Source organism: Tetrao urogallus, assembly GCF_951394365.1.
Source record: "Tetrao urogallus genome assembly, chromosome: 2".
NCBI classification, from domain to species: domain Eukaryota; kingdom Metazoa; phylum Chordata; class Aves; order Galliformes; family Phasianidae; genus Tetrao; species Tetrao urogallus.
Window position 1 is genome coordinate 19,882,590 of NC_136814.1, and position 27,195 is coordinate 19,909,784.

The 27,195-nt window shown below is 35.2% G+C and overlaps 1 protein-coding gene across 1 annotated transcript in view; it reads left to right on the forward strand.

The window, feature by feature from the left end:
- USH2A (usherin) overlaps window positions 1-27,195 on the forward strand; it is a gene marked incomplete at both ends in the record, with an annotated part of 372,871 nt that overhangs the window by 44,879 nt on the left and 300,797 nt on the right. The window contains 5 exons of the mRNA XM_079550589.1: window positions 691-886; window positions 1,683-1,813; window positions 13,393-13,588; window positions 16,914-17,555; window positions 24,435-24,618. Of these exons, the coding sequence (XP_079406715.1) occupies window positions 691-886; window positions 1,683-1,813; window positions 13,393-13,588; window positions 16,914-17,555; window positions 24,435-24,618 (1,349 nt within the window). The remainder of the gene's footprint in view (window positions 1-690; window positions 887-1,682; window positions 1,814-13,392; window positions 13,589-16,913; window positions 17,556-24,434; window positions 24,619-27,195) is intronic.

Here is a 27,195-nt window from a genome sequence, read left to right on the forward strand (position 1 = left end):
GGTTGCCCCCCTTCAGCACAATCTTCTTTCAGGGAGATGTAAAGAGCAGTGAGGTCACCCCTGAGCCACGATGACAGCTCCTTCATCCACTCCCCATAAGACCTGTACTCCAGATCTTTCACAGATTTGTTGCCTTTATCTGGACACGTTGAGATTATTTGCTGTTGTTTTTTTGTTAAACTTTCTTGGAAGCCTCATGAGATAAATGCACATTAAGAAGTGCTGGCATGTCAGGTACTCTGTACACTGTGATCCACCACACATTCGACAATATGAAGACCAGTGTTTCACAAGATCAAATGATAATTTTTACTGTACTTTATAATGGTGCAGACACTTTATAATGCATCCAAATAAATGCATCTGGTGAATTTAATCATCTGTACCTCAAACATAGTAAGGCAGCATTTTGTATTATTACAGAGCTAATCTAATTTGAATTTCAGGATGTTAGGCTATGTTGAGTATCTGATTGATGATTATTTTTTCTTCTGTTTTTCTTCCTTGATTTTAATTTGTTGTTAAAGTAATTTAAGAAGAGAAAGGAGATGAATTTTATTTTCCTACGTGGTTTCTCTTTTCTTGTCTTTCATATTTTTAATGTGTAAACAGAGGAAAAACAAATAGAGCAAAGTATATATAATACAACAGTTCTTCTAACTATAAAGTAATCTTTTTATTTTATTTCAGTGTGATCATTGTTTGCCGATGTACAATGACAAGCCTTTTCGTCCAGGTGACCAAGTTCATGCCTATAATTGCAAACCTTGTCAGTGTTACAGCCATGCAGTAAGCTGCCATTATGACTTAGCAATGGATCCTTTTCCTCAGGAATACTACAGAGGCAGCGGTGGAGTCTGCGATAACTGTCAACACAACACAACTGGTAAGTCAATAGACTGAGAATTGACTCTTTGTTCTGTGGTCACTTTTTGTTAGCCTTGTATCAGCTGCTAATGGTGGATAAATTAAAAGTAAATTGTATACATCTCTATTTAAGTAAATCACTAGTTACAGTGATATAAATTGTGGGAAAATACTTCCGAAATTTGACTGAATCTTGTAGAAAACCTATGCAAATGATATTCCAATTATTAGAATGTTTTGTTTCAAAGCCTTTTCCATACATGTTCTAGAGCATTTAAATCCAGAATATCAAGGCTATTTAATCAACCAGTTTAACAGATGACATATTATATATTGTCAACTTTTTGTTGTAATTCAAATTTTGCTGTAATTTGCTGTCAGCTTCTTGTTTATTTTTTGTGCTTATTTTGTAGTCCATCTATGTAGTATATTTTAGAATGCTTATTTTTAAATATTGTCTTTTTTTTTCTTTGTCTAGTAAAGGGAAAAAAGAAAACTTTCAGGTTTAGAAAAATAGTTTCAGGTTTATCAATATTTTTTAAAAAAATGTATAGGCATTTGCATGGCACAGCTTTTATATAAGTGTGGTATTATATGACAGATGGAAGTTTAATGGAGTAAAACATAGTTTGTAACAGGTTCATTGTTTCATATGCTCTGGATCACTAAATTGGCAGGTAGAGATGAAAGGTGCATTAAAATGGACGTCCTGAAAATTATAGAATTCTCTCAAAGGAATAGAGTCTTTAATTTTGAATTATACAGCTAATTTTAATGAATTGGAAGCCATAATGCATAACCTTTCCTTCATGCAGGAAGAAACTGTGAGCTGTGCAAGGATTTCCATTACAGACAAGCAGGTGCAGATCTTTCAGCCATTGATGTTTGCAAACCGTGTGACTGTTACGCAACAGGCACGAAAAATAAAAGCCTCCTCTGTGAAAATGTAAGTAGCTTAAATACGGAATAATGACAAAGCATTTTAAATTAGCAAAGTAGATAATAACAAGATTTTACGAAGTGTATTTTGATGGTAACTAGTTTATAAAAATTGTTCAGCCTCTTCAAAATAAAAGTTGACTCAAACAAGAGGATGAAAGGCAAGAAAACCCATAAAGCAATTTGAGGCATACAGCTGTAGAGTTCTTCATCTGGATCAGAAACATATTAAAAAAGCTTGACTGAAAAAATGAACAGGGAGATACAGTGGGAAAAATGGGGGAGACTATTGCTCAATAAAGCATCAGATAGCTGCATTAGCTCCAGTGCAGGGAGAAATGATTAAAAGGCATTAAAGAGTAGATTAATAAGGCTCCGGACTAAAGGCTGAAATGAATTACGTGAAGTAGGAAGGCATCATTTAAGGAAGCATTTCCAAATTTGACCTGTGGAAGATGGAATCAAAGGAATAAGGACCCTACTCGTGAGAATTGTCACACCACAATGCTAATTTTCAAGGAAATATGCCAAAATTGGGACGGAATACACTCTTACCGCATAATTTACCATTTTCTGCAGTTCATCAAGGTTTTTTTCTGCAAAGTGGTAGTTATATCACGAAGTTCCTAGGTACAGAATTTCAAAATTGATCCACAGAATCGCAAAATAAGCTGTTTCTAATAGAAATCAAATGTAGTTAGTATTATTCTGCTGTTGGTAGGAAGTTCATGCTATGGTGTGTAGCGTTTCTCACTTGCATAAGATCTCAGTTCTCATACACCTATATACTATGTTAATTTGCAGATTAGTGTGTGAAGTCATTTGTATGTTAAAGTTCAGGCTAACATAGTAGCACCTTAAACTGTGAAGTTATAACGTTGATAGTTATGAGAATGATTTTTAGAAGGGTGCTATTGCAGCACATCTATGAGCAGTGCATTAGGCTTTTTTTTGCAGAGAGATCCTTGCTTGAGACTAGTGGGTACAAGAGAAAATTGCTACAGTGTGTTAAAATTTGCCCACTTCTGTGCTGCTTATTGGCATCTAATCAGTGCAGAAAAGATTCACGTTAGTTGCTTCCTCATTGTGAGCTTCTGGCACAAAATATTTCAAACCATCAGAAAGTCCAAATGAATTATTTCAGGTGCCTAAGTTTTATGAGATCGAAAGAAGAATTGGCTGCCTTCTCCTTTTCTACCTAACTATTCACACATGAGAAAATTCTGCCAGAATACTGCTGATGTGATCATTCTTGCTCTGTATAGAGAGCTGGAAATAAATTTCTTCTGGCCCTTACATCACAATTCTTGACTCATTTTCCTGCACTGTTTTTTACCCAGACTGCTCTACAAACGCTTACATATTCAGTCAGGCACAGCAATTTGTAGTCCTTTCATGATTCTGTTATAATACGCCATATATAATGGCATGAAAAAAAGAAAACCATTCTTTTCCAGGGCATTTGTTTCTGCGCAGAGCTGAAAGTAATGCTATTACTTTTACTTAGTTTTTGGAAATGCCATTCAGGACTCAGTGGATTTAGGCATCTTTCTTCACTCAACCTGTTCTGTGTTTTTGTTTGTTTGTTTTGTTTTCTGATTTAATCATAGTATGCTTGTAAATACGTATCATATACTTATTGGTGAAAATAAGCTGTACTTTACTGCAGAGGACATTGGTCAGAATTGCACATGCCTAATTGCCTCATCTGGTGTGGCTGTATTGTCTCATTGCAAGAAAACGTATTTTAAAGCATGAAGATGAACAAAATTATAATTACTGCTTTCTCTGGAGGGTCAAATGACATTCTAGTGAGACCAACTCTGCTATCGAACAGGCTTCAGATTTTCCTTTTCTATATACTCCGTAAATATTGCTATTTTGAATTTCTTTGTACATCTCCCTCAATTTCGAATGCATTTTATTTTAACATAGTAGATAATCTAGCTGGTCTCTATGTATACATACACATTTTAAACCAAGATAGACTTTTAGATATTTTTTTTGAAGTTGCAAATTTCTTTGTTCCAAAATTAGAATGAGCATTCCTCTGTTCTCATTTTTCCACCTACGTATTTTTCAACCAATTTAGTGTGATTGAAAATAAATAAATAAACTGAAATGTATGTTATATGAGAATATCAGGTAAAGCAGCTATTAAGGGCATTTCAGTCAATAGATAGGCTGAATGGAAAAGGATGCAATTGTAAAATACTACGAGAGTCAGTGAACAGCTTGTGTTCATACTGGCTAATGGAGACAACAAGGAATCAAGTTATAAAACACTGTATGTATGAATCTTGGATTTGCCTTTATGGAAGGGCTGTAATCTTAATAAGCTGAAGGAGAAGGAGCATTTTATGTCAAATAATTTCTGCGTGGTTTTATGTGAAAATACTGCTTTTCTGCGATATTCTGCGATCTCGTGTCATTAGTGATAGGACCAGAGGGAATGGCTTCAAGCTACGGCAGGGGAGATTCAGGCTGGACATTAGGAAGTATTACTTTTCAGAAAGGGTGGTCAGGCACTGGAATGGACTGCCCAGGAAGGTGGTGGAGTCACCCACCCTGGGGGTGTTCAAGGAAAGGCTGGATGTTGTGTTGAGGGACATGGTTTAATGGGAGCTATTGGGAATAGGTGAACGGTTGGACTGGATGATCTTGAAGGTCTTTTCCAACCTTGGTGATTCTATGATTTTATAAAATGATTTGGCGGGACTTGGCCTGGAATGTTGTGGGCAGAGAAGAAACACTACATTTTACATTTTGAGCAATTGTAGTAGAAATCCACTAACTTATGAAAGTCATCTTAAGTGATGACAAGATGAGAGAGTAAGGGAGTAAAAAGGAACTTCATTATTGCTGCTTATTCAATTTTCAGTTTTCAAAGTTGACATACTGAGAATACTCACAGGTATTTGGTGGTCAGGCTATTAACCTATCTGTGTGAGCCAGTACACCTAACGGTTTCCATTTCTTAAAATGAAGAAATTGAAAAGAAAATAAATTCTCAACCCTGTTGTTCCCCTCTTCCAACTTCTAAGATTACAGACTGTTGTTGCTTTCTGACATCCTTGCCAGATTTGTGTTAAGTTACGAGGTAGTGGGAAGTATTTGATTAGAATTTATATCAAGAAGGCAGTATTTTGAGATCAATACCAATCAATTGCAAAATCAGTAATGGCAGGATGAACAAAGAGAATGCAGTGCTGGACTAAATGCACACATGTATCTCCCAGTGTGAGTATTAGGGCATTTCCAGCTGATGGAGGAAATATGCTTCTCTATTGGTCAAGGGTAAATAACTGAAATGAATGTGCTTGTGTCTATGGGACCTGATATGATTGGACAAGAAGTTTTTGGACAAGAAGTAGTTGTTTTACACTAAAAAGCAATGGATTTATATTACGTTTAAGAAATTATTAATTATGAGTATGGTGAAGTTACTGTAACAGATGTCAGATGTAACAGAAGCTGTGGATACTTCATCCTTGGATATGTTCAAGGCCAGACTGGATGGGGCTTTAAGCAACCTCATCTAATGAAAGGTGATTGGAACTGGAGAATCTCTGAAATTCCTTCTAACCGAAGCCATACTGTAATTCCATCAAATCATGATTATACCAATTACAAAAAGGGTGGTTGGTTTTTTTTGGTCATGTGGCTTCCAAACAAGAAGTTCCACTTCAGTAAAATAAACTTATCAAGTGCCAAGTTTTGATTATTATTTTTTTTAATTTAGTGAAGTCAATCACATCTCATGTTGTTTTCTCCAGAATTGGAAAGATTTTCTCCGTAAGTATCTGTTAGTGTGTTTCCTCTGGTACAGACAACAAATATAAGTTTTTTGAAATTGGCGATATATCCAAAGAGAGGAGATGGTTTTAGCTTTCAGAAGGATTTGGATTAACTATTTTTTTTCAGTAAGTTCCATGTTATAATTTACAAATACATATGGACAACAAATCTTAAGTAGTCAGAAGATATTTCTAATTCCCTGATACGTAAACATTGAATATCTACTAAATGAGCGCTCTGGAAAAATTGTTTGTGCTGTAAGCAATAATTGAGACAACTATATGCAATATATCACCCATTGTCTGTTTACACATATCACTTTGATCCTTATATCAGCTTAGTAACTGGATGCTGAGAGGATTCTTTAACAGGCTTTTTTTTTTTTTTTTAATTTTATATTGTGATTCTAGATTTGATTAGTTAGATTAAAAGATTGCCCAGTTAAGGATTTGTGTGACTATAGATTAAAGCAACATGAACTATTAGGTATATGTAAAAGTCAGAAATCTCAAGTGGTCTGCTTCCCGATTAAGGACAATAATGTTATAACTGTGATTTGTGCAGGAGGAAATTGCTTGCATACTTTTTATAACCATTTACATTCAAGGATGTGGGAGTAATGTGTATTTCATTCATAAATTATAAATGACACAAGGGATTATATGCTACCTCAGCATCAGTGATTTTTCTGTATCAAATAACAATTGTAATTATGAGGTCCCAAGACACACTGCCACTTGGTAGTAATGTTGTGCTGGACTCATTTTCATGGTGAACAATCTAGACAGATTATATTTTATAAGTGGTTTAGTTCCAAGATGGCTGTGTTAAGAGACAAGTTGTTTCCATCTTCTTACTCCTAGGGTCAGATACAGACCTGTCAGGCATAAGCAACAGGAGAACAGATTGCTTTTTGCTCTTATATAAGCAGTGTAATTAAAATCTATTTGTTTAAATGACTGATAGCATTTGAATTGGAGGAAGGGTTGTGGAGAGGGCAGAGTTCAATAATATCTCCAGTGCTCAACTAGTGAAATCTTGATTAATAAAATCTTTAAATATTAATTGCTACAAGTATTACCAATGATACTATCATGTCTAGAGTCAGCTGGTTTTACAGGTATTACCAAAATAAATATAAATAAACAGAACGGTTTTGCTTCGTAAGTCAGTTTAATACTTATGTGCTTATAGAAATGGTTTGTTCTACATATTTTGATGTAGGTTTCTGTGCTATGTATATAATCTGTGTCACACTTATTTCTGTACTATTATAAACATCTGCAGTTTATACATTTTTATAACAGTATCTATTGCCAAGCATTTCACAATGCTGCTTGATTGTTCCAGTGCTGCTGTCCTTACAGAGAAATTGAAGACTTGTTTCTTTTCCTCTAAAATTCCACCTAGCTATTTGAAACACGTGCAGTAGGATAAAAGTCTGTGTAATATTGGATGCATTAAAGTGGCAGGTTTTCCCTGCCTGATATTCATATCCAATTATAATGCTATACTTACTGTACAGGACAAAGTTGGATTGAAATTATAAAATTGTATTAGTTACTTTGTATTTTGAAAACTGAACTTAAACAGCTATCTCAAATTATTCTTTATGTATTCAGGTTTTTTTTGTCTTGGCTGTAGGTTCTCTTTCTGTTTGTTTATTTTTTTTTCTGAAGACTCAGAAATTAAGAAAAATTTTTCCTCATACTTTAATCTGGTACATAGAAACCTATCTTCAGATCTATTAACAAACAATTTGATAAGCCTTTTTCTGCTGATGAAAACGTTGATTTCCTGTATTTAGCCACCAGGAAAACCTTTCACTCTTAAAGCAGAAAACTGGTTGCTAACTTTACTGATTACAGGTGGAAAACTGCTATTTTGTGTGTGGCAGGGAGGAAACCTCTATTGGGAGTTTTCTGAAGGACATTATTATCTTGTTCCTGGTGAGAATTTGCATTGTGTTCCTTGGTTAGCCAGCTATTCCTCCTTATCCTGAAGAATTACATTTACTCTTTTGGCATCTTTTTTTTTTTTTTTTTTTTTTTTTTTTTACCCTGGAAAAGAGGCATGCATTTTCTGCATCTAAATGTGATGAAAGTTGCTTGTACTTCTATAATAGCTTTACACTTTAAAGTATACTGAAAATATTGGTAGTTTTTTTGGTTGTATTTTTTTTTTTATGCTCTTAGTACTCTGTGATCTGCATGTTTCACTTGTTGCGTCAAGAAAAGGCCGCTGTCTGGTTACTTTTAGACTTCGGTTTATGTGGCTATAAGCACAGAAATGATATTTGATTTAGCACATTATGGTCTCTGCTGTTTATCAGTAATATGAGTAAACAATTTATGGTTTTGGGACTACCTGGGACAGGAATTTCATCTGAGTTGTCACATTTGATCTTCACCCGTGGAGTTTATCTAACTCCTTTGTAAATACATTTCAAACTGTGTATCTTTCAATGCACTGACTGCGTATAGAACACAATCTTCCATTCTTTATGAGTGTCTTTGTGTTAATTCTGCAGGCGTTGTCTCTATTGAAAACTTTATAGACATCTATTCCCTTCATCTTAGTCACCTCTTTCTGAACCTAGAAGTCTGTTTGAGTCACTCTGCATTCATATCTTTGTTTTACTCACTCTGCTATCTAATGCTTTCATTTTACACACATTATTAAAAATGTAATACACAATGGATTCTAGTGACAAAATAACATTTTTGGTGTAATTCTGTTGTTTTACACATAATTCCAGTATACCTTTTTTAATTGCCTCAGATTTGATACGTTTTTAGGGAGTGTAATAATAGTTACTTTCTTGAGTGATAACAGCTAATTTTGGAATTATCATTGCTTACATCTAGTCAGCATTGTTTTACCTCAGGTGTTACGTTTACTTGATGTAGAAGTTAATCTGACTTTTTGATCATCCATTTGATTAAGTATATGCAATATTTCCAGATGTTGCTGCCATAAAGAAATATGGTAGAATCATGAAGCATGATTAATCTTTGCTAAAAATGTACAATTTTTTTTCTAATACATCATGCTTAACCAATTTGGTGGCCTTCTCTGACGGAATGATGGCATGGGTGGAAAAAGGGAAGGCAACTGATGTCATTTACTTAGACTTGAGCAAGGCCTTTGACATGGTCCCCTACCACATCTTTATCTCCAAATTGGAGGGATGTGGATTCGATGGGTGGACCAGTCGATGGATGAGAAATTGGTTGAAAGACTGCAGACAGAGGTGGTGATTAATAGTTCTGTGTCCAGGCAGAGGCCGGTAACAAGTGGCATCCCCCAGAGGTCTCTCTTGGGACTGCTGCTCTTTAACATCTTTATCAATGACTTCAACGACCGAGTTGAGTGCACCCTCAGCAAGTTTGCTGATGACACCAAGATGAGCGGAGCAGTTGACGTGGTGGAAAGAAGGGATGCCATTCAGAGGGACCTCAACAGACATGAAAGTTGGGCCCAGGTGAACCTAATGAGGTTCAACAGCAAAGTACAAGGTTTTGCACTTGGGCTGGAGGAATTCCAGGCATCCATACAGACTGGAAGGAGCAGTCCTTGAGAGCCCTATGGAGAAGGACCTGGGGGTCCTGATGGATGAAAAACTGAACGTGAGCCAGCAGTGTGCTCTTGCAGCTCAGAAAGCAAATGGTATCCTGGGCACCATCAGAAAAGGGATAGCTAGTAGGGACAGGGAGGTGATTGTCCCCCTCAACTGCTCTTGTGAAGCCCCATCTGGAGTACTGTGTCCAGGTCTGGAGCCCCCAGTACAAGAAGGACGGAGTTATTGGAAAGGGTCCAGAGGAGAGCTGCAGAGATGATGAGGGGACTGGAGCACCTCCCCTACAAGGACAGGCTGAGGGAGCTGGGCTTGTTCAGTCTGGAGAAAAGAAGGCTGGGGGGTGACCTCATTGCAGCCTTTCAGTACCTAAAGGGAGCCTATAAACTGGAGGGGAATCAACTCTTTTGAAAGGTAGACAACTACAGGACCAGGGGAAATGGTTTTAAATTGAGGGAGGGAAGATTTAGGTTGGATGTCAGGGGGAAGTTCATTACAGAGAGAGTGGTGAGGTGCTGGAACAGGCTGCCCAGAGAGGTTGTGGATGCCCTGTCCTTGGAGGTGTTCAAGGCCAAGTTGGGTGGGGCCCTGGGCAGCCTGGTCTAGAATTAAATGGGGAGGTTGGTGGCCCTGCCTGTGGCACAGAAGGTAGGAGGTTCATGTTCCTTGAGGTCCCTTCCAACCCTGGCCATTCTGTGATTCTGATATCAAGCCTGTGATTTTTGTCTACTAATTTGCTCTGTGCAGAAAAACATCTGAATCGGTAGATGTCATAAGCTTTCTCACAGCCATTTTAGTAGATTAGCTGTTATTATTTTATTCTTCTTTTACTGAGGTTGATTTCAATATTTAATAATTTAATAGTAATAATTTTATATTTAATTCATCTAGAACTCTAACTTTTTGTAGTAAATTTTCAACATATCAGGTTTTCTTACATCTTTTCCTTCTGACATTTCAGTTCGAAAACAATCCAGGAAACTGTTCCTAATGTTACAGCCCTTCCATTGTAAACAACTCTGAAATGCTTTTTTGCCTTCCCTGTTGTGCGTGTATCTTCCCTGAAAGCTACACGGAATCATGGAAAAACTACTTGGTCACTTGCTCCAGCTCCAAGTAGGGTTATTGTCAACAGAGAGTCCAGCCAGACTGCATTATCTGCATGAATCTTGGGTACTTCTGGGCTGTCTGCTACTGATGTTGCCCTTTTTTTATATAGGAAAATTTCTGATGTTCAATCTGAATCTGCTTATTATTACAATGTCCTTTATTCTTTACCGACTTTCTTCTACTGACATTTAAAAAATACTTTTTTGCTTTTGTACCTTAACAATATTGCTCATTAGAAGCTGTGGGTTTTTTTTTCCTTTTTCATTTCTTCTTTTGTTTTTAAAATTTGGTTATGATTATCTTCTTAGTTAATTTTCTTGTTGTGATTTGAATTGCTCTTTTGGAAAGATTTGCTTCTGCTTCTAATACTTTCCTCAACGTGGTAGATTTTTGAATCATTTTTAAGTCTTTCTTGATAAGGATTATGTGTTTATACTGAGTGATACCAAAAGTACCTGTGTATGTTGCTTGCAAGTGTATAATCTGAGGATGCTGTGATTGCTAACAAAATGATTCTTTTATAGTTGCTTAGTAAATTACAGTATTTTTTTCATTTAGTTGCTCAGAGTAAATTCAGAGTTGCTTTTCACTTGAAAGTTCTCTGATGGCTCAGATTAGTGGTCTCTAAAAATGAATTACACTTCTAGATCAAATCTGAAAAAAAAATAGCTTGAAAATCCTTGTTGCTGCTTTTCTTTCAACTGTAGTGGCTTCTCTTAACTCTCCATTTTTGTATCTGCTGCTTTTTTGCCTTTTGCTTAGGAAATACCATTTTCTTGCTTTTTTAGTCTATTCCTCTTACTGGAAAATGCTACTGATATAGCAGTGTACATCTACCATAAAAGCATTTTCAAGAGGTTTTATTGGACTACAGCATCCTTTTATGAGGATGGGATTAGCAACACGTGCTTCTCTATAGCATTCATTCAGTGTTTTCTGCATTGAAACTTTCCAATTAGATATTGAATTACTCTATTTTATCTTTTGTTAATAAAGCTAAGAACTTAATTGTATACTGGAGGGTGTGATTAAACCATTTATTTCAAATGGAAATTCTGAGTAGATTTGCCCCTAGCACCACAAAACTCTTCTGCTTCAACTTGCCTGACTATAGTTTTAAAATAAAAACAGCAGTTTAACTGGGTTTTGGTCTGGTATCATTTAAATGACTTCATAAAAGAAAAAAAAAGAAATTACACCTAAGTAATTTATGGTAGCTTCTTTTTTTTTCTAGTGTGATGCAGATACAATCCCAATATACTTAACTGTGATGATATACTATGCTGTACTGACTGCTAAATTCCAAAAATCCATAAAAGAGAAGCGGGAAAGTCCTGCTCCAGCCCTGATACAGCCCACAGAATACAAAGCTGAAATGAGGCTGATAGAATTTCTAGAATGAAGGGTTTCTTTAAACAGAGGTCAAGAAACTCTGGAACTCACCTGCAGAATGGGATTTCCCAGACTTTCTCACTGTCACTGTCCTGCAGGTGGCTGTATCTAACCCTATATAGCTACATGTTCTTGTGCAGGCAGCTGCAAAACTGCAAATATGCCTTGCTGGTGTTGCAAATTGGAAACAGGCAAGGTAGAGTGGAATATGTAATGTATGTGTCATGATGTTTGTGGAGTGCTTTATTCTTAAAAGCTTGAATTCAGTTGAACATGTCAGGTTGAGTTAGTTACCCATGACCAAAAACCCTTTTGTAAAGAGCTTTTGGCTTTATGTTTTTATTGAGAACAGTGTGACATCCTTAGGCAAGCAATGATGTACACAATTTATACATAGCACGTAAACTATCAATGAAGAAATCTGGGGGACTGCTTGCGTCTTTAGTTGATCAAGAATTCTCTCTAACCTGTGAAAGTTTTCTCAGCCTTGAATACTGTGGTGTTGTACCAGGGATTACAGATGTGAATGGCTGACGTTTAATTTCTGTCACAATGTGACAAAAGAATGGCAGAATCCCCTTCTGTTTCAAAAAAAAAAAAAAAAAGGTTTTATTTCTTTATTTTTATATTAATTTAAAACAAATGGAATGGAGGAAGAAAAGTATTCCTTCTCAACTTTAGTCCATTCTTTCTCCTAGGGAGCACTCAACACTGTATCTTCTGTTCTATTTTCAGTTTTGCATTGAGATCTGAAAATTCTCTCATTTTTTTTAATGGCTTTTGATTTACTGTTTTTATTTTTTTAATGTTTCTTGGATATGGATTTTATTTATTTAATTTTGCCTAAGCTCATACTTCTTTATTGGTTTGACTCCCTGCTGTCATCTGTGCGTTGTCCGGTGCCTTCTTTTCCCTGTTTCTCTGCCATTTCCCTTTCCTTGTGGGAAGTTTTTCCATCATATTGGAAAGCGATGAGTGTAGCAATTGTTTTTTTAAGGTTTTCAGAGTTTTGAAATTAGCTTTTTAGATTCCCTTAAATTTCGCAGTTTACAGCTCAGGCATAACAAAGAATGCCTTGGAGCCTTCCAAGTAGTAATTCTGTCCATTTAGGGAGCAGGAAAGGACCATCCCAGCACTGAAATAGAATACTAGGATCCCAGATGAACCCAGAAAACAGAGAGAGGGTTTCAAGTACTGAGCCATTAGGTCACATCCTTTTGCCAAAGAGGAATTTATATTTGATGAATAATTAGAGAAGAATCTGTTGTTTTCTTTATTCTCAATTAGCTACCGTTTTCACTTAAATAAGAAGATAATGATAAATGAATATCTTTGCCTTTTAACATAATACAATATTATGTAGTAACTGATTTACAAAACTGCTTTGATTTCAATAGAAGTCATCATTTACACAAAACTTCTTTGTATTTAGTCTTTCAAGTCCAGGTGTTAAATAGTGCTGCACTGTTTACTCAATTCCTTTTTTCCTTCTGTTTAACTCTAGTTAAAAAGGAATGATTACACTGATTCTCTTTTTTTTTTTTTTTTCCCCTCAAAACAATTTAAAGTATGTGTTACACAGGCTTATTTTTTTCTGTTCCATTTAAAGTTTTCTCCTCCCGGACTTATACTCCCATTCTTGTTGCTAATGAGTGTGTCATCTAAAAATAGATATGTTCATCATTCTATAATATTTTGTATCTTTCTAGATTGGAGGCCAGTGTAATTGTAAGAGACATGTGTCTGGCAGACAATGCAATCAGTGCCAGGAAGGATTCTACAATCTACAACAGTCAAACCCTGATGGCTGCAGTCCTTGTAACTGTAATACCTCTGGGACAGTCAATGGAGATATTACCTGTCACCAAAATTCAGGCCAGTGCAAGTGCAAAGCAAATGTTATTGGTATGTGTAATGCAAGAGTTTGGAGCCATTTTTCTTGTTATCTCTGGAAGCAAAAAACTCTTGATTTTTAAATGAAAAGTGCAGTAAACTTCTTTGCTGAAAGCAGATTTTAAGAATGAATAAAATTAACTGTTGGAAAATTATTAATTTAATAATTCTATGAAACTACAGCTTGAAGTTCAGTTTAATCAACCCTTGAGAAGTTTTTTTGTGGTGTAGTTGCATTACCTTACATAGCTCCATATTAATAAGGCACAGAAATAATGTAATTTGCTTACTGCATAGATGTTTCTTTTAGGAAATTAACACTTTTTCAAAATGTTTTATACTTAATGAGTTCTAAGCAAATAATTTCCAGGCTAGTTTTCTTAATATAGCAAAATAAATGGATTTTTTTTTCTGAAAATATCCTGTGCTACAGGGTCCTTTGTGATAAATCTATCCATTTTTTTCTATTATATTTCTTTGAACTGTTCCTATGAAATGCAAAATAAGTCAACATAATTCCACAGATCATGTACATAGCTAGGGTTAGTTATCAAGGGCCACATAATTTTAATTTTGTAATTCAATGCCAAGCTGATTATAATAAACTGCTACCTTCTGTGTTATTTATCATTTTTTTTACAAGACGTGCTTTTTTGTTTGTTACTCCCACAGGTATTTTTCAGAAATTAGATTTGATTATAGCAATTTATTACTTCCAGCATATTTGAGGGGAGCCACAGCCACATAAGGACAAAATTTATCAAGTGCCCAAAATACACAGTATATATAATACACTTTGAAATGTTGATGTATGGGAATATTATGCAAGGAGAATTTCCTGATAAAGTGAGCCTTGCATGGTAACTGTATATGTCTCAGGCTATACATGTCTCAAGAAAAAAAAAAACAAAAAACTCTTTTCCTTCTTTGTTATTAGAGCAATTAGCAATGTATTCTTTCAATAATTAACCTTGGTTGTAGATTGTTTTAAAAATATTCAAGTTCCTATCCATTTACAATTCACTACTTTATAAAAAGTGACTTATTTGTAAAATTGTGAACATGTCTTTGTCTCCCTTTATTCTCATTGTGGCTGGAATTTCTAAAAGGAAATACAAAATAACAGCAAATAACAGAAATAAACAAGCATAAGTCCAAACCATTTCTATCCTCCTTCTGTGGATATCATAGCTATGCTTTCCATATGATAAAGAGGATGCTAAGAGTCAAAAATAACATTTGTGACGTCTTCTGTGCATTGTGTAGCCATTCTGTACGTTATCTATACATAAATATGTATAAATATATATATAATGTAGTTTACGATGTTCTTAATTATACTTTCTTTGCATACATTTTGTTTAGTATAGGTCTTCCTCTGTGTCTCTGAAAACCTTTTTCTTAACTCAGTGCAAGTTCAGTGTATGAGACATTCTTATGTATTTCATTGACTACATGTTTAAAATATTTTCTTTCTGTAGTGGAAACAATATTTACTTCTATTTCCATTAAAATACAGTATAGAAAAAATGCATACCACTTTGCTTTCTTCAAATTTATCTATTGAGATAGGAGGCTTTTGTTACAAACATTTAACTGTTAACAGGATAAAAACCTAATTCTTTCTGGACTGATTCTCTCTGTTTTCCATATCAACTGTAAATAGCCTTGTAGTATAGGCACACGTACAGTAAACTTTAACAAAGAAAGCTTCCCTCTTTGGGTTTGTAAATTGTTTTTTAGAGCAATCAGTCTATTGCCCTTTTATCTGTTTAAATAAACACGATAACAGAAAAATGCAACTATGTATGATGGTGTTATGAAACATGAACTGTTAGAGTTAACACAAATGTTAAATCTTACTAATGATTCTATCACCAGTAAAATACATTAGCACCAATAATTTTATTAAAGTAGGTCATTCATCTAGAATAAAAAGGTAGAAGAATGTGAATTAAATGCCAAGCGTGCTAACTCCCCTGTACTTGTTAACATTGAATGTGATGCCCTGTAGGCCTTCCTCAGTATCGTTAGGAATAGATTACCTGTCAGGAATATGTATGGCATATTCAAATAAGCGCTGCACATATTTTTAAAACTGATATGATATGAATCCATGTAGACCAATTTTAATAGTTCAAAATGAGTCATAATTCTTGTTAACAATACAGTTATTTTTAAAATTTGCAGCAATAGTGGTCCTTTTTTATTTTCCTTATTGAAATTAAATGATATGCCTTAGGTGAGTCATTCATCACTGCTAAAGGAACTTGCCTTCTGTTGGAGTTTTTGAGTTTTTATCCATATGTAGAATGTATTTCCTACCATATTTTATTTTTATTTTTATGTAGGTATAATATACTGAATGCATGTTTGTATTTTTTTTTTATTTTTAAGTAATAATATTTTGCTGGAAGATAGTATTTTTTTTTTCTGAAGCAGAAATTAAGTGATGGCTTCACAGTGAAAGATTTTCCCACTGCAAGGGGAAATACATAACTGAATTTGCATTTTTCATATAATAATCTAGTTTGCTTTCTTGTAATGTACATTTTATAAACTAAAATACAAATGCTATCCCTTGGGGCAGAGATAAAGCAAGCAATGACTTTGAAAACAGAGCTAATAAAACCACAGGATGAAGTGTGAAGAAAACAGTTTAGATTTGAACGTACTATTGGAGTTAACTAAATCATACATTTGGATAAAAATATTTCATTTTGGATTATGGAAAACATTTCCTGCTTTCAGTAAAATTTTTCAGCCAACTTTCAGCTGACAATAAAAACCAACATGAACGTAATCATTGATCAAACCAAAGTACAGTATTAAGTCATCGTAATTAGTGTTGTGTTTTACTTAAATATATTTTATGTCTTCAATGTAGTACGTAAATCTATTATCAGAACTGATTGAGAATCCTGTGTAATTTCTTGATATTGCATTTCTACATAATAGGGAGAATGGTTCATGGAAGCATTTCTCATGCAAGAGGTATTCTTCCTGGGAACAGAAGTGATTTTTTTTTTTATTTTTTTTTTGTCTTAGAAATGCTACAGAGAATCTCTTGTAGAAGTATCTTAAATTGTATTGAGAAGCCAACAGAAATGCATTACTTCTGGAACAAATTGGAAAAATAAACAGGTTTTGGAGATACCACTGCACTTCAATTGATTTGTGCAGCCCTTTTGTTCTTGTTAATTATGCTGGCAAAGTGAAGAATATTAATCCTCTTTGTTTTTTCCAAGTGTACTCATAGGAATTTTGAATTTAAATGTATGTCTTTTCAGCATATATATATATTTAATTATTAACACTTTTTTTTTTCTCTTTCCAGGTCCTAGGTGTGATAGTTGCAATTTTGGATTTAAAGCTCTCAGATATTCTAATGAAGATGGATGTGAGCCTTGTAGGTGCAACAGCCATGGCTCGGTGAACCAGTTCTGCAACCCTCTCACTGGGCAGTGCAATTGTAAAGAACAAGTAAAAGGACTTCTCTGTGACACCTGCGTGGACAACTTTTATGGGCTGGATGTAACTGGCTGTAAGGCTTGTGAATGTAACATTGCAGGGTCTCTTTCTGGAACTGTGTGTGATGCAAGGACAGGGCAATGTGTATGCAAACCGAATATTGGAGGAAGACAATGCAACAAATGCCTAGATGGCTACCACAGAATACAAGTAAATCATTCCTTTGTTTGTCTGCCATGTGATTGTGATAAGGCAGGTACAGTAAATGGCTCTCTGCTTTGTGACAAATCAACAGGACAGTGTCCTTGCAAAGCTGGTGTAATTGGCCTTCAGTGCAATCAGTGCATGCTTCACACATACAACCTCAGCATGAGAAACCTCCTTGGTTGCCAGCGTTGTGACTGTGATGCTAAGGGCACATTAGCAGGAACAGTTTGTGACCATGTTTCTGGACAGTGTGTTTGCCTGCCTCATCGTCAGGGGAGAAGGTGCAATGAGTGTAAACCAGGTAAGGAAATTGGAAGAAAATCTATCCGATGTAGGCAGTTTATTTGTCACATACTGTCATAGTTCCGGCAAAGTATTAGTGTTCTGATTGATATTAAATACTTTGTTGCTAGGGATTGTATAATTTGTTATTACTGTAGTTTAAATATGTCCAAGATGTATTGTTCTTACAGATATTCAAAATCTATCCAATTCTTTATGATCTATTCACTAAAGAAGTCAGTGTAAGAGGTAAATTTGCATAGTTTAATGACCAGCAACTGTCTTCATTAAAAAAAAAAAAGGGAGAGAAAGGCAGAGCGCAAGCTCTTCACAAAAGGTACTTTGTGCATAAAGCTGAGCATGGCAGAGAGGACCTCCAGGATACAGGTATGGAAATGTTTGGTTGAACTCAGATGATGCTGGCAAACCATATGTATGGGAAAGGTTGAGTCATGGCCTGAACCACTGATTGATCACCTGAGGCAGTCACTGAGTCAGCCCTGAGCACAGGTGAAAGCAATTCAGCTGTGTGACCGGAACGGGTGGAGCCTTGCTGCACTTCTCCTAGACTCCATTTAAGGGCTGATTGCTAATGGGCATCATTCTCTTTCTGGAGATTCCTCCTTTTGGAGTTTCCTACTGTGAGCCTTGGACATGGGTGAGCGTTTCATTTCTGATTGTCTCTTTCCACCATGATGATCTTTCTAACTATAAAGCTGTCCTAACCATGCCGCTCTTCTAACTTTGCATTTGTTAGTTGTACACCATAGAATCACAGAATGGCTTGACCACCCAGTTCCAACTCCCTACTATGGGCAGAGCTGCCACTCACCAGAGCAGGCTGCCGAGGGCCTCATCCAACCTGGATGCCTTGAATGCCTTCAGGAATGGGGCATCTACAACCTCTCTGGGCAGCTGTGCCAGGGCCTCACCACACTCTAAGTAAATCTTCTGAAATCTAGTTTAAATCCCTTCTCTTTTAGTTTGAAATCATTCCCCCTTGTCCTATCACTATCAAACCACATAAAAAGTTAATCTGCCACTGCTTGTAAGATCACTTTAAGTACTGGAAGGATGTAATTAAGTCTCCCCAGAGCCTTCTCTTGTACAGCCCAGCTCCCTCAATCTTTCTTTGTAGGAGAGGTGCTCCAGCCCTCTAGCAATCTTCGTTGCCTCCTCTTGACCTGCTCCAACAGCTCCGTGTCTTTGTTGTGCTAGCAACTCAGACTTGGATACAGTACTCCAGATGAGGTCTCAAGAGGGCAAAGTGAGGCAGAGGAGGAAAATCACCTCGCTCTCCCTGTTTGGCCATCCCTCTTCTGATGCAAACCAGGATACCATTGTCCTTCTGGGCTACAATTGCACATTGTTAGCTCTCTTAAGCTTTTCATCCACCAGAAATGCATACCTGAAGCAAATAGATTCCCTGCCTTGCTCTGTTGAGGATGTGCTAGTTCTGCAAGGAATGCTTGCAGTTTCTCCCTGCGAGTAGCTGATGCTGCAGTATCAGTTCAAGGTTTCATACTGTATTACTGTAAATGGAGTCCAAATGTTTATTATATGTGGGTAGCTCTGCAGTTACAACTTAATGTTTTTGTTTTAAATAGTAGCTGGGTAAAGTAAAACTATGGGTAATATTAACTACATGTAATAATATTAAACAGATTTAGTTTATGTTAAATACATATGCAATTTATTAAAACAGCAGGTCACATTAAAAGGTTCGTTATAGCTCCATTGGTTTTAATATGCCATTCAATAATTTGAACAGAGGTTAAAAAAGCTGCTTAACCTCCATTAAGTATTTTCGGAAATATTTTAATTTAAAGTATTTTAGGTACATATACTAATAAATAAGGCACTGTTCTGTTTTTCTTAGTTCCTCCTCCAGAGCTATTTGACCTACTAACCCTCTACAGCAACCACTTAATCAGAGATCAGCAGAGGAGTGATGTCAAGTCTTCCTGAGTCAGTGACCGCCCTCGTCCTTGAAAAAGAAAGACCAGGGTTTATGCAGAGCTAAATGGTTTAGAGAGGTTTAATTGATAGTATGAACAGGCTGGTTTGTGGAAAATCCTGCATGGCACTCAAAGGAATACTTCTACAACAGCTCAAGAAAAAATTTGCTGTAAGAGCCATATTTAAAGTAGCTAGGAAGCACGTGTAAGTGTATATGTGCTGAACATTGAGCTTTCTTATTTAGGTGGATGTTTAAGTCCTTAACACTGCTACTTCTACTGTAGCACAGTTGACTGTGATATTTTTCACTAGCATTTAGATGTTGATCTTAGTCTGAGCTGATTTAGAGATTTATTGCATATAGATTTTTATATAAATTCTTTGTTTATGTATTCCAAGTGAACTATACATAAGGCAGGATTGACTGTGTCTGGGAAGTTGTGACATAGTGGATAATTGTTTACTGCTGGCAGCTAGCTAGAAGCAAGTAGATGGAAAAAAAATAAAATAAAACAACAAACAGAACAAGAATTTGTAGAAATTCAGACTATCCTAGCAGGTCATTCTTAGCAGGTCTTGGTAAATCAGAACTGGAAACAAGATAAAATGCAACAACAAAGAGTAAAATGTAGTAGTGGAAAGGTATAACTAAATAGGAGAGATGAATCATTTTGGACAAGGTTGTACATCATAGAAGTATGAAGTCTTGAAAAGATGACTGTAAACTCCCAGTTTGAGTAAAACTCAAAACTTTTGTAAAGAACTTGCAGTAGCCTTCTATTATGTAAATTGTATATATGTATCTACTTGGAGAAAATTATTTGTTATTATATTATTAGGTATGGTAAATTCTTCTGTTTATATACTAGTATTCAGTTGTAGAAGTATGGAAGAATGTAATTGGCTTCTTGTACACTGAAAACTTCCTTGGATTTGCCTTAAGACAAAGATAAGAAAATGCACTCTGAACATACAGAGAGTATAGTTAAAAGCACACCAGTAATTAGTGAAAACTTGCATCCATCCCTAAAGCATGCTGAGGATTTCTTAGGCTGTTGGAGCATTTCAGCATTGAGTTTTTTAGTAGAATATAGTTTGTCTTTTTTTAAACCACTTATGTACTTATATCTCTTGTACACTTAATCTTATTTGAAGTAACTTCCTGATTATATCTCATCTTCTGTATACCTCAAGAAAATTTGAGAAGTTCCCAGAAGTTACTAAAATCTTAATGCAAGAAGTGTTGCCATCAGAGACAAATTGAAAGCAAATATAACTTCAGGAAATTATTTGAGAAATTCCACTTTTGCAAAACTGTTTTCAAAGCATTCAGAAAGGTACAGCATCTGTTTTGTTGTATCCATGACCTGCTGTCTTGCATTGTATTCTGACAGACGTAATATTCTTGGCAGATTTCTGTGCACTTGCATATATGTTTCAACTAGTATTTAAAAAGACAGCAAAAATTGATTCTAACAGGGAATTGAACAACAAAAATGCAGTTTACCTTATCTTGCATTTTGAGATGTCCAAGGTTGCGGTAGTAGAAACTTGATCTTTCTAATCCCAAATAGGAGCGAATGGTTTGTCCCTGCCTTATTCCACAGCTGTGACTCCATGCTAACTGGGGTTTGTTCCATACAAATCCTGTCTAACACAAATCACAGATCTTGAATCTGTTGTATAGAATAATGAAGCTTTCTGTACAAACTGCCTCTCTTGGCCAGTGAACATGAAGTGACCATGTTGTCAGTGTTGCTAATCACATTTTGAAGCACAGACTGTAGTTAAGAAATGAGTGCTACTGCTGTTGTTGATAAGCATATAAATGTGCTAAGTAATTTTTCAGGTGTTTCTTTTTCATGAGATATACAGTGGGAGAAGTAATATGACTGTGATTAAAAAAGGAAGACGAATACTTTGCTGTGACTTTCATTCTTCCTTTTGAAGAGTGTTTGATTGACAAATGTGATCAGTTATGGTTGAATTGGAAAAAAATCTGACAAAGAATAAGCATAATACTAGCTATATACTTAGATCTTGTAGAGATTTGCAGTGGCTGTCTTAAAATTGGAAATTGGCTCTTTTATACAACAGTGGATCCTTCATAAAGCAACTTTTATGAGCCCTTCTAACCTTGCTGTAAATTAAGATTGCATTAAGTTGTTTCTTACTCCTTCCTGTCAAATTATAGGAGGTGGAAGTAAATAATAATAATAATAGTTATGACAACTGGTATTAATTTGTTATCCTCTCTTATCTTTTCCTATACATTAATTGTGGTAATTAATTTGCCTATAAATATTTTGAGAGGTTGACTAACTCATGTTTTCCCACCCCTCACTTTTACTTTAAAAATCGATTATTAATTGCTACTTTCAAATTTTTAATCTATCAGGATACATGGTTAAACTTTCAGAGCATCTGTGGAAGATTATCATAATAAAAATATCATACCAAATCATTTACTCTACAGTGGTATGGCTATTATGACATTAGGGTAGAAATTAGAGCCAGGCTGTTTAATGTTAGAATATAGATTCTTTGCAGGTTTTTTTCTGCTGTGACAAAAGCAACATACATTATACTGATCAGTCCTGCTCAGATGAAATTAATTTCCATAGTAGATGTGGCTTACTTATTTAGTATGATCTTTTCTTAGGCATTAATTTTATGCAAAATTTCTCATAGACAAAAATCTGTTTCAGCTCATGTGCTTATCATTTACTACAGCTGTAAACTGGGTTCTGAAGAAGTACTTTGACCTTCTGCTGGAGTCCAGGCTTAACTTGTTTCCTATCTTCCTGTTACGTTCTCTGAGTGGAGTAGTTCATTGTGCTCAAGAGTGACATTGCTGGGAAATGGTCTTTCCTTATTTATGCACAGGATGAATACTATACTGTGCAGACAACTGCAGTATGAGATAATACATGCTGCCTCACTAATAACTTCAAGCTATTCAGTCTCTGTGGTGGCTCACTTCAGGGCCTCTCTGGAATAAAGTGCCAACAGCATGGTTTTTTTTATGATGCGGATGTATGTTAACTGGAGACTGATATCACTTCAGTGTCCACTTGAGATTTATCTCACTGAGGATCAGAGGCTAAACTTGAACAAAGATTTGAGCAGTAAAATTCTAATGTTTTCAATTTGTTTAGTTCTTCTACTATTTGGATATGAGCTCACAGTGCAACACCACTGTGAAGTCAGAGAATACCACCCTAGGGGTGTATATATGAAGCAATCTCATGTAAGAGGAAAATAAATAATAAGGCCGTTGGCAATACGAGATTTTACAATACAATTTTGGGCCCCTTGTTATAAAACAAGGCATCAGAAAGTTATTGGACAGTGAAAAAGATTCAATAACTGAGAATATGACTGTGGAGAAACTGATTGAACTTGATCTGTAGATGGGGAAAGTGTCTGAGGAATCTTTGCAAAGCTGCATATCTTCTTGACTAAGGATGAGTTTTCATTTGTGCAATAATAACTAATAGTAAGCTGACAGAGCCGGAAATTTCTTATGGCCCTGTCTTAGGACCAGCGCTTGAAGATTGGTACTCGCTGCTGACAAGTGATAGTTAAGATTGCATCATCACTGTTTGCTGAACTAATATGCGTTGCTATATTTTTTTAATCAACTGTACTACTCTGAAAGAAACTTCAAAGCAGTTTGAAAAGCTCAGTGAAATAAACATAATCATGTGAGAAAAGAAAATAATTTTGGAGAAATATATAATTTTATTTCTTACTAGTATTCAATTATTTGAATTGTCTTCTCATGTGGCATATAGAAAAGAATTTAGTAAGAATGGAATGAGTTCATAGAAGAATAGATTATACAAATGGTACATCATCACTATGAATTGTGCTAAAAAATCACTTGTCATTTCAAGTGAGGCTGCAAATTCTTCAGTGTCCATCTTGGAGCTATATATAGTCTATATGAATGTATTTATTTGTAATAGGTTAGAAAGCTGCATGGATAAACATTGCTTGTGAGGGGAACAGGGTGAAAAGTAGAATGGCAGAAGCATACTGTGTGGAAGGTAAAGTTGAATGTTTCAGTTCATAATCTGAAGTAATTTGAAACAGGAAAAGAAAGATAAGGTTCAGAATTAAAGCTTTTTAATAGCAGATTAAGAAGTAATCTGCTATTTGTATGAAATAACATTTTATATAATAATAATATATGAAATACATTGAATATGAATATATTGAATATATGAATATTCATATATAATATGAAATAATAATTTGTATAAAGTAACATTTTTTTCCAACCATTTACTATTTTTTTTTTTTGAATGTGAGTAGAATGCAAGAATTTTTGTATGAGTCAAGAATTTTTTATGTGGATCTGATAATGCTGACCGCATATAGGCGTTTGTAAGAAACATCCACATATTCCAAGGGTTCAGCCCACCACTGGCTGAAAAAAAATTGAGTGACTTTAAGAAAATGTGCATCTCTCCTACTTTGCAGCTCCGTAATATTGACCATTGTCAGGGGTGGCATCAAACTAGAGTAGACAAATGCCTTTTCTTTCATACTACTACTTATGTTTCCCGCTTGTGGTATATTTGTTAGTACCTCTCATGTCCTTTGGATCTTTACTTTCCCATGGACCTCCCATGCTAATGACCTCCCGTAATTTGGTTTGCTGTTTCAAAAAAATCAAAATTAGCAATTAGAGGATGAATAACACTTTTAGAATGTGCCAGTGAGGTTTAGGAGCTCTGCTCTGCAGGAAGACTATGTTGCTTTGGGTTGGAGGTGTGTGTGTTTATTACCTAATCTATGGTTCTGATGTTTCATCCCTATTTATAGACAAGTTAGTCTGCTCATTATAGAGCATATTATAGACAATCAATCTGCTCATTTTTTTACTTATGTTCTTCTACTGCCTATTCTCAAAGCTACTTCTGTTTTTTAGGTTTTTATTTCTCTCCATCCAGTGTCACTGGCTGTCTGCCATGCCTGTGCCACACAGCTGGCTCAGTGAATCAGGTGTGTGACAAGCTAACTGGCCAATGCATTTGCCAAGATATCTCTGTAACAGGACGGACATGTGAACGCTGCAAAGAACATCATTTTGGATTTGACTCTTTCACAGGGAGGTGAGTGTGTGTTTTTTGTGGTTCAATTAAAGCATCCTCTATGTTTTTGTCACAGTAGCTTATTCTACATTTTCAGTGACAAAAAGTAGTTGCTCAACATAACATTAATCTTCTGGATTCTTGCATGTGCTTTGAGTAAGTTATGCAATTTTCTGTGCTCACATATGCTGAAATAAGAAAAAGTTATAACACAGATTAGAGCAGAGCAAATATGATAGCTATGTAAAGCCAATATTGTCTAATGTTAGAGCTATTGGTAATTGTTTCACTTCAGTTCAGTGGTGTCTTCTGTAAGACATATTGTTTTGTGAGAGGTTAATCAGCGGCTAATAAATTATTTTCAGTTATATATAGGAAATGTAATCTACATCCATACATGCAGAACGTTTTTGAAAAATTCCAGGCATACGATTTAATGGAAAATTAAAAATTTTACAGATATTACTTAATTTCAAAATTTTTTTTGGCAGCAACAGTAGAAATACAGCACCTTTCCTCTTAAATATCTGTTGTTCTGAATGTGCGTATTCTTTTCCTGCACTGATGTGCCACAGAATGAATTGTTTATCTATGTACCCAGGGTCTTTATGTGCATTGAAATTATATGGATATATTCCCTGGAATGTAAGGGGTAAAATGTATCTATAGGTAAGGCATTGTTATTCCAACTATTGCTCTATCTTTCTCTTCCAGGGTTGTCTTTTTTTTTTTTTTTTTTTTTTTTGCTTAATCCTCACCATCTCAATTTCTTTTAAAATATTGTCCAGAAAGATTGCACAGTTCTCATGCTATCATATTTTCATGCAGACTGATGGCGTTAGCTTTTTTTATGCTTAGTTTTTTTTTCCCTTTAAGAAACAAACAAAACTGAAGAAAAAAAACAACCCCAAACAAAAAACCAACAAACAAAACATAAAAAAAATCAAACCCCACAGACTTAAGCAAAATGTGTAAAATATTCATCCCCTGTGCTCCTTTCCCCCCAGCTAGTGTGGGGTTGACATGCTTTTAGGCAGTGATTATCAGTCTTGTCTGGCAGATACTTGATGCTATTCTGCAGATTTTTCACTTTTATGTTACTGTATCTCATTAAGAGATTTTTTTTAATTTTTTTTTTTTTTTACTGTGGTGGGTCACAGAGGCTTCTGCTAATGGTCATAAAGTAATTTGTAGGAATGAGGACTTCCTATTTTCACTTCCTGTCATTTCTAATGGTAAGACAAAATTAGTGCAATATTCACATTCTCTTTTAAATATTTTTATTATTACTAATCTTTTTTTTTTTTTTCAGTTACTAGAAATAGACATTTTTTTTTCCTCAGTTTTAGCATATGAGTTAAGGGTTTAGATTTTGAACTAGATATTTATCTCCCATTACTTGCCTTTTGAGCTGTCTTCTGAAATTCAAAAGACAGAAATATCTACATAGGAAATAAGTCTCATCTTGTAAAGGGAAGTTCATATAGTTCTGGATCATGAATTGGAGTTGGCTTTAATGCCTTAATACTACTTAATCCTCATGACAGTATTGAAGACTGCTCCAGTAGTATATTAACATGATTAACTTGTGTTGCGTATGCTTGCCTTTTGGTTAGCATCTACTTGGGCAGTGTACCTCTATTCCTCAGGCACAGCCACTTGTCCACTGAAAACGTTAATTTAAGTCTTCATTTGTTAATCTATTTTAATCAATTTCTTTGAGTGTTAATATCTTTTTAAAAAGGAGCAGTATGCTCTTTTTTTTCTTTGTAATACCGCGAAGCCATTGAAACTATTCTGTTCCAAGTGTCTTTTAAGGGTTCTTCAGTAATAGAATAAAAAGGATATGAGTTATCAGTAGTGGCAAAGATGTATCTGCCTTAGCACAGTAGAAGAAAAGAAGCAGAAGTTGTGACACATGGGAACTGTGAGCCTTTAAAACTCTGAGCCTTAGAGGAATGTATGTATGTGCTGATTTCTTCTGTGGTGGTTTTAAGATAAAATAAATTCTATATTTTTTTAATACATTTCAGCTTATGAAAGATAATTTCCTCAACAATCAGTGAGTTAAGAGATTCTGGTTGGTTGCAGTGGCCTGAACCCACAATTGTGGTTATTGGTACACTTGTGAAAAGCCATACCTTAGTATTGTTTACTTTAATGAACTGGTCAATGAGCATCACAAATTGTTTATCTGTATATATATATCTTGACGGATTACTGTTTATGAAATCCATTTAGCAAGTGAGGTTTTCCCATAAGGATGAAAAATGAAGATTTTAAACAGATTGCTGGAGACGCTCTAACTGCACCTAGAGAGTCAATGTAATAAAGGTTTCTCTATATTAATATTACAAAAGCCATTTATCCTCACAAAATCAATATTGCAATTCATCTTGGCCTGACACTTCTCTTTCCACGTTTTAAAAGTCTGTTTTCCCTGATTATATATAATTCTATTTTAATAAATCGCAAATATATTTGACTCAGAGTATCCTAATGAAGTTGCATTTAACAAGGCCAGAAAGATTTCTTACACATTTGAAAGTTTCAAACAAATATTATTTTTTCAGTCCTTAATTGACTGAATCCTTAATC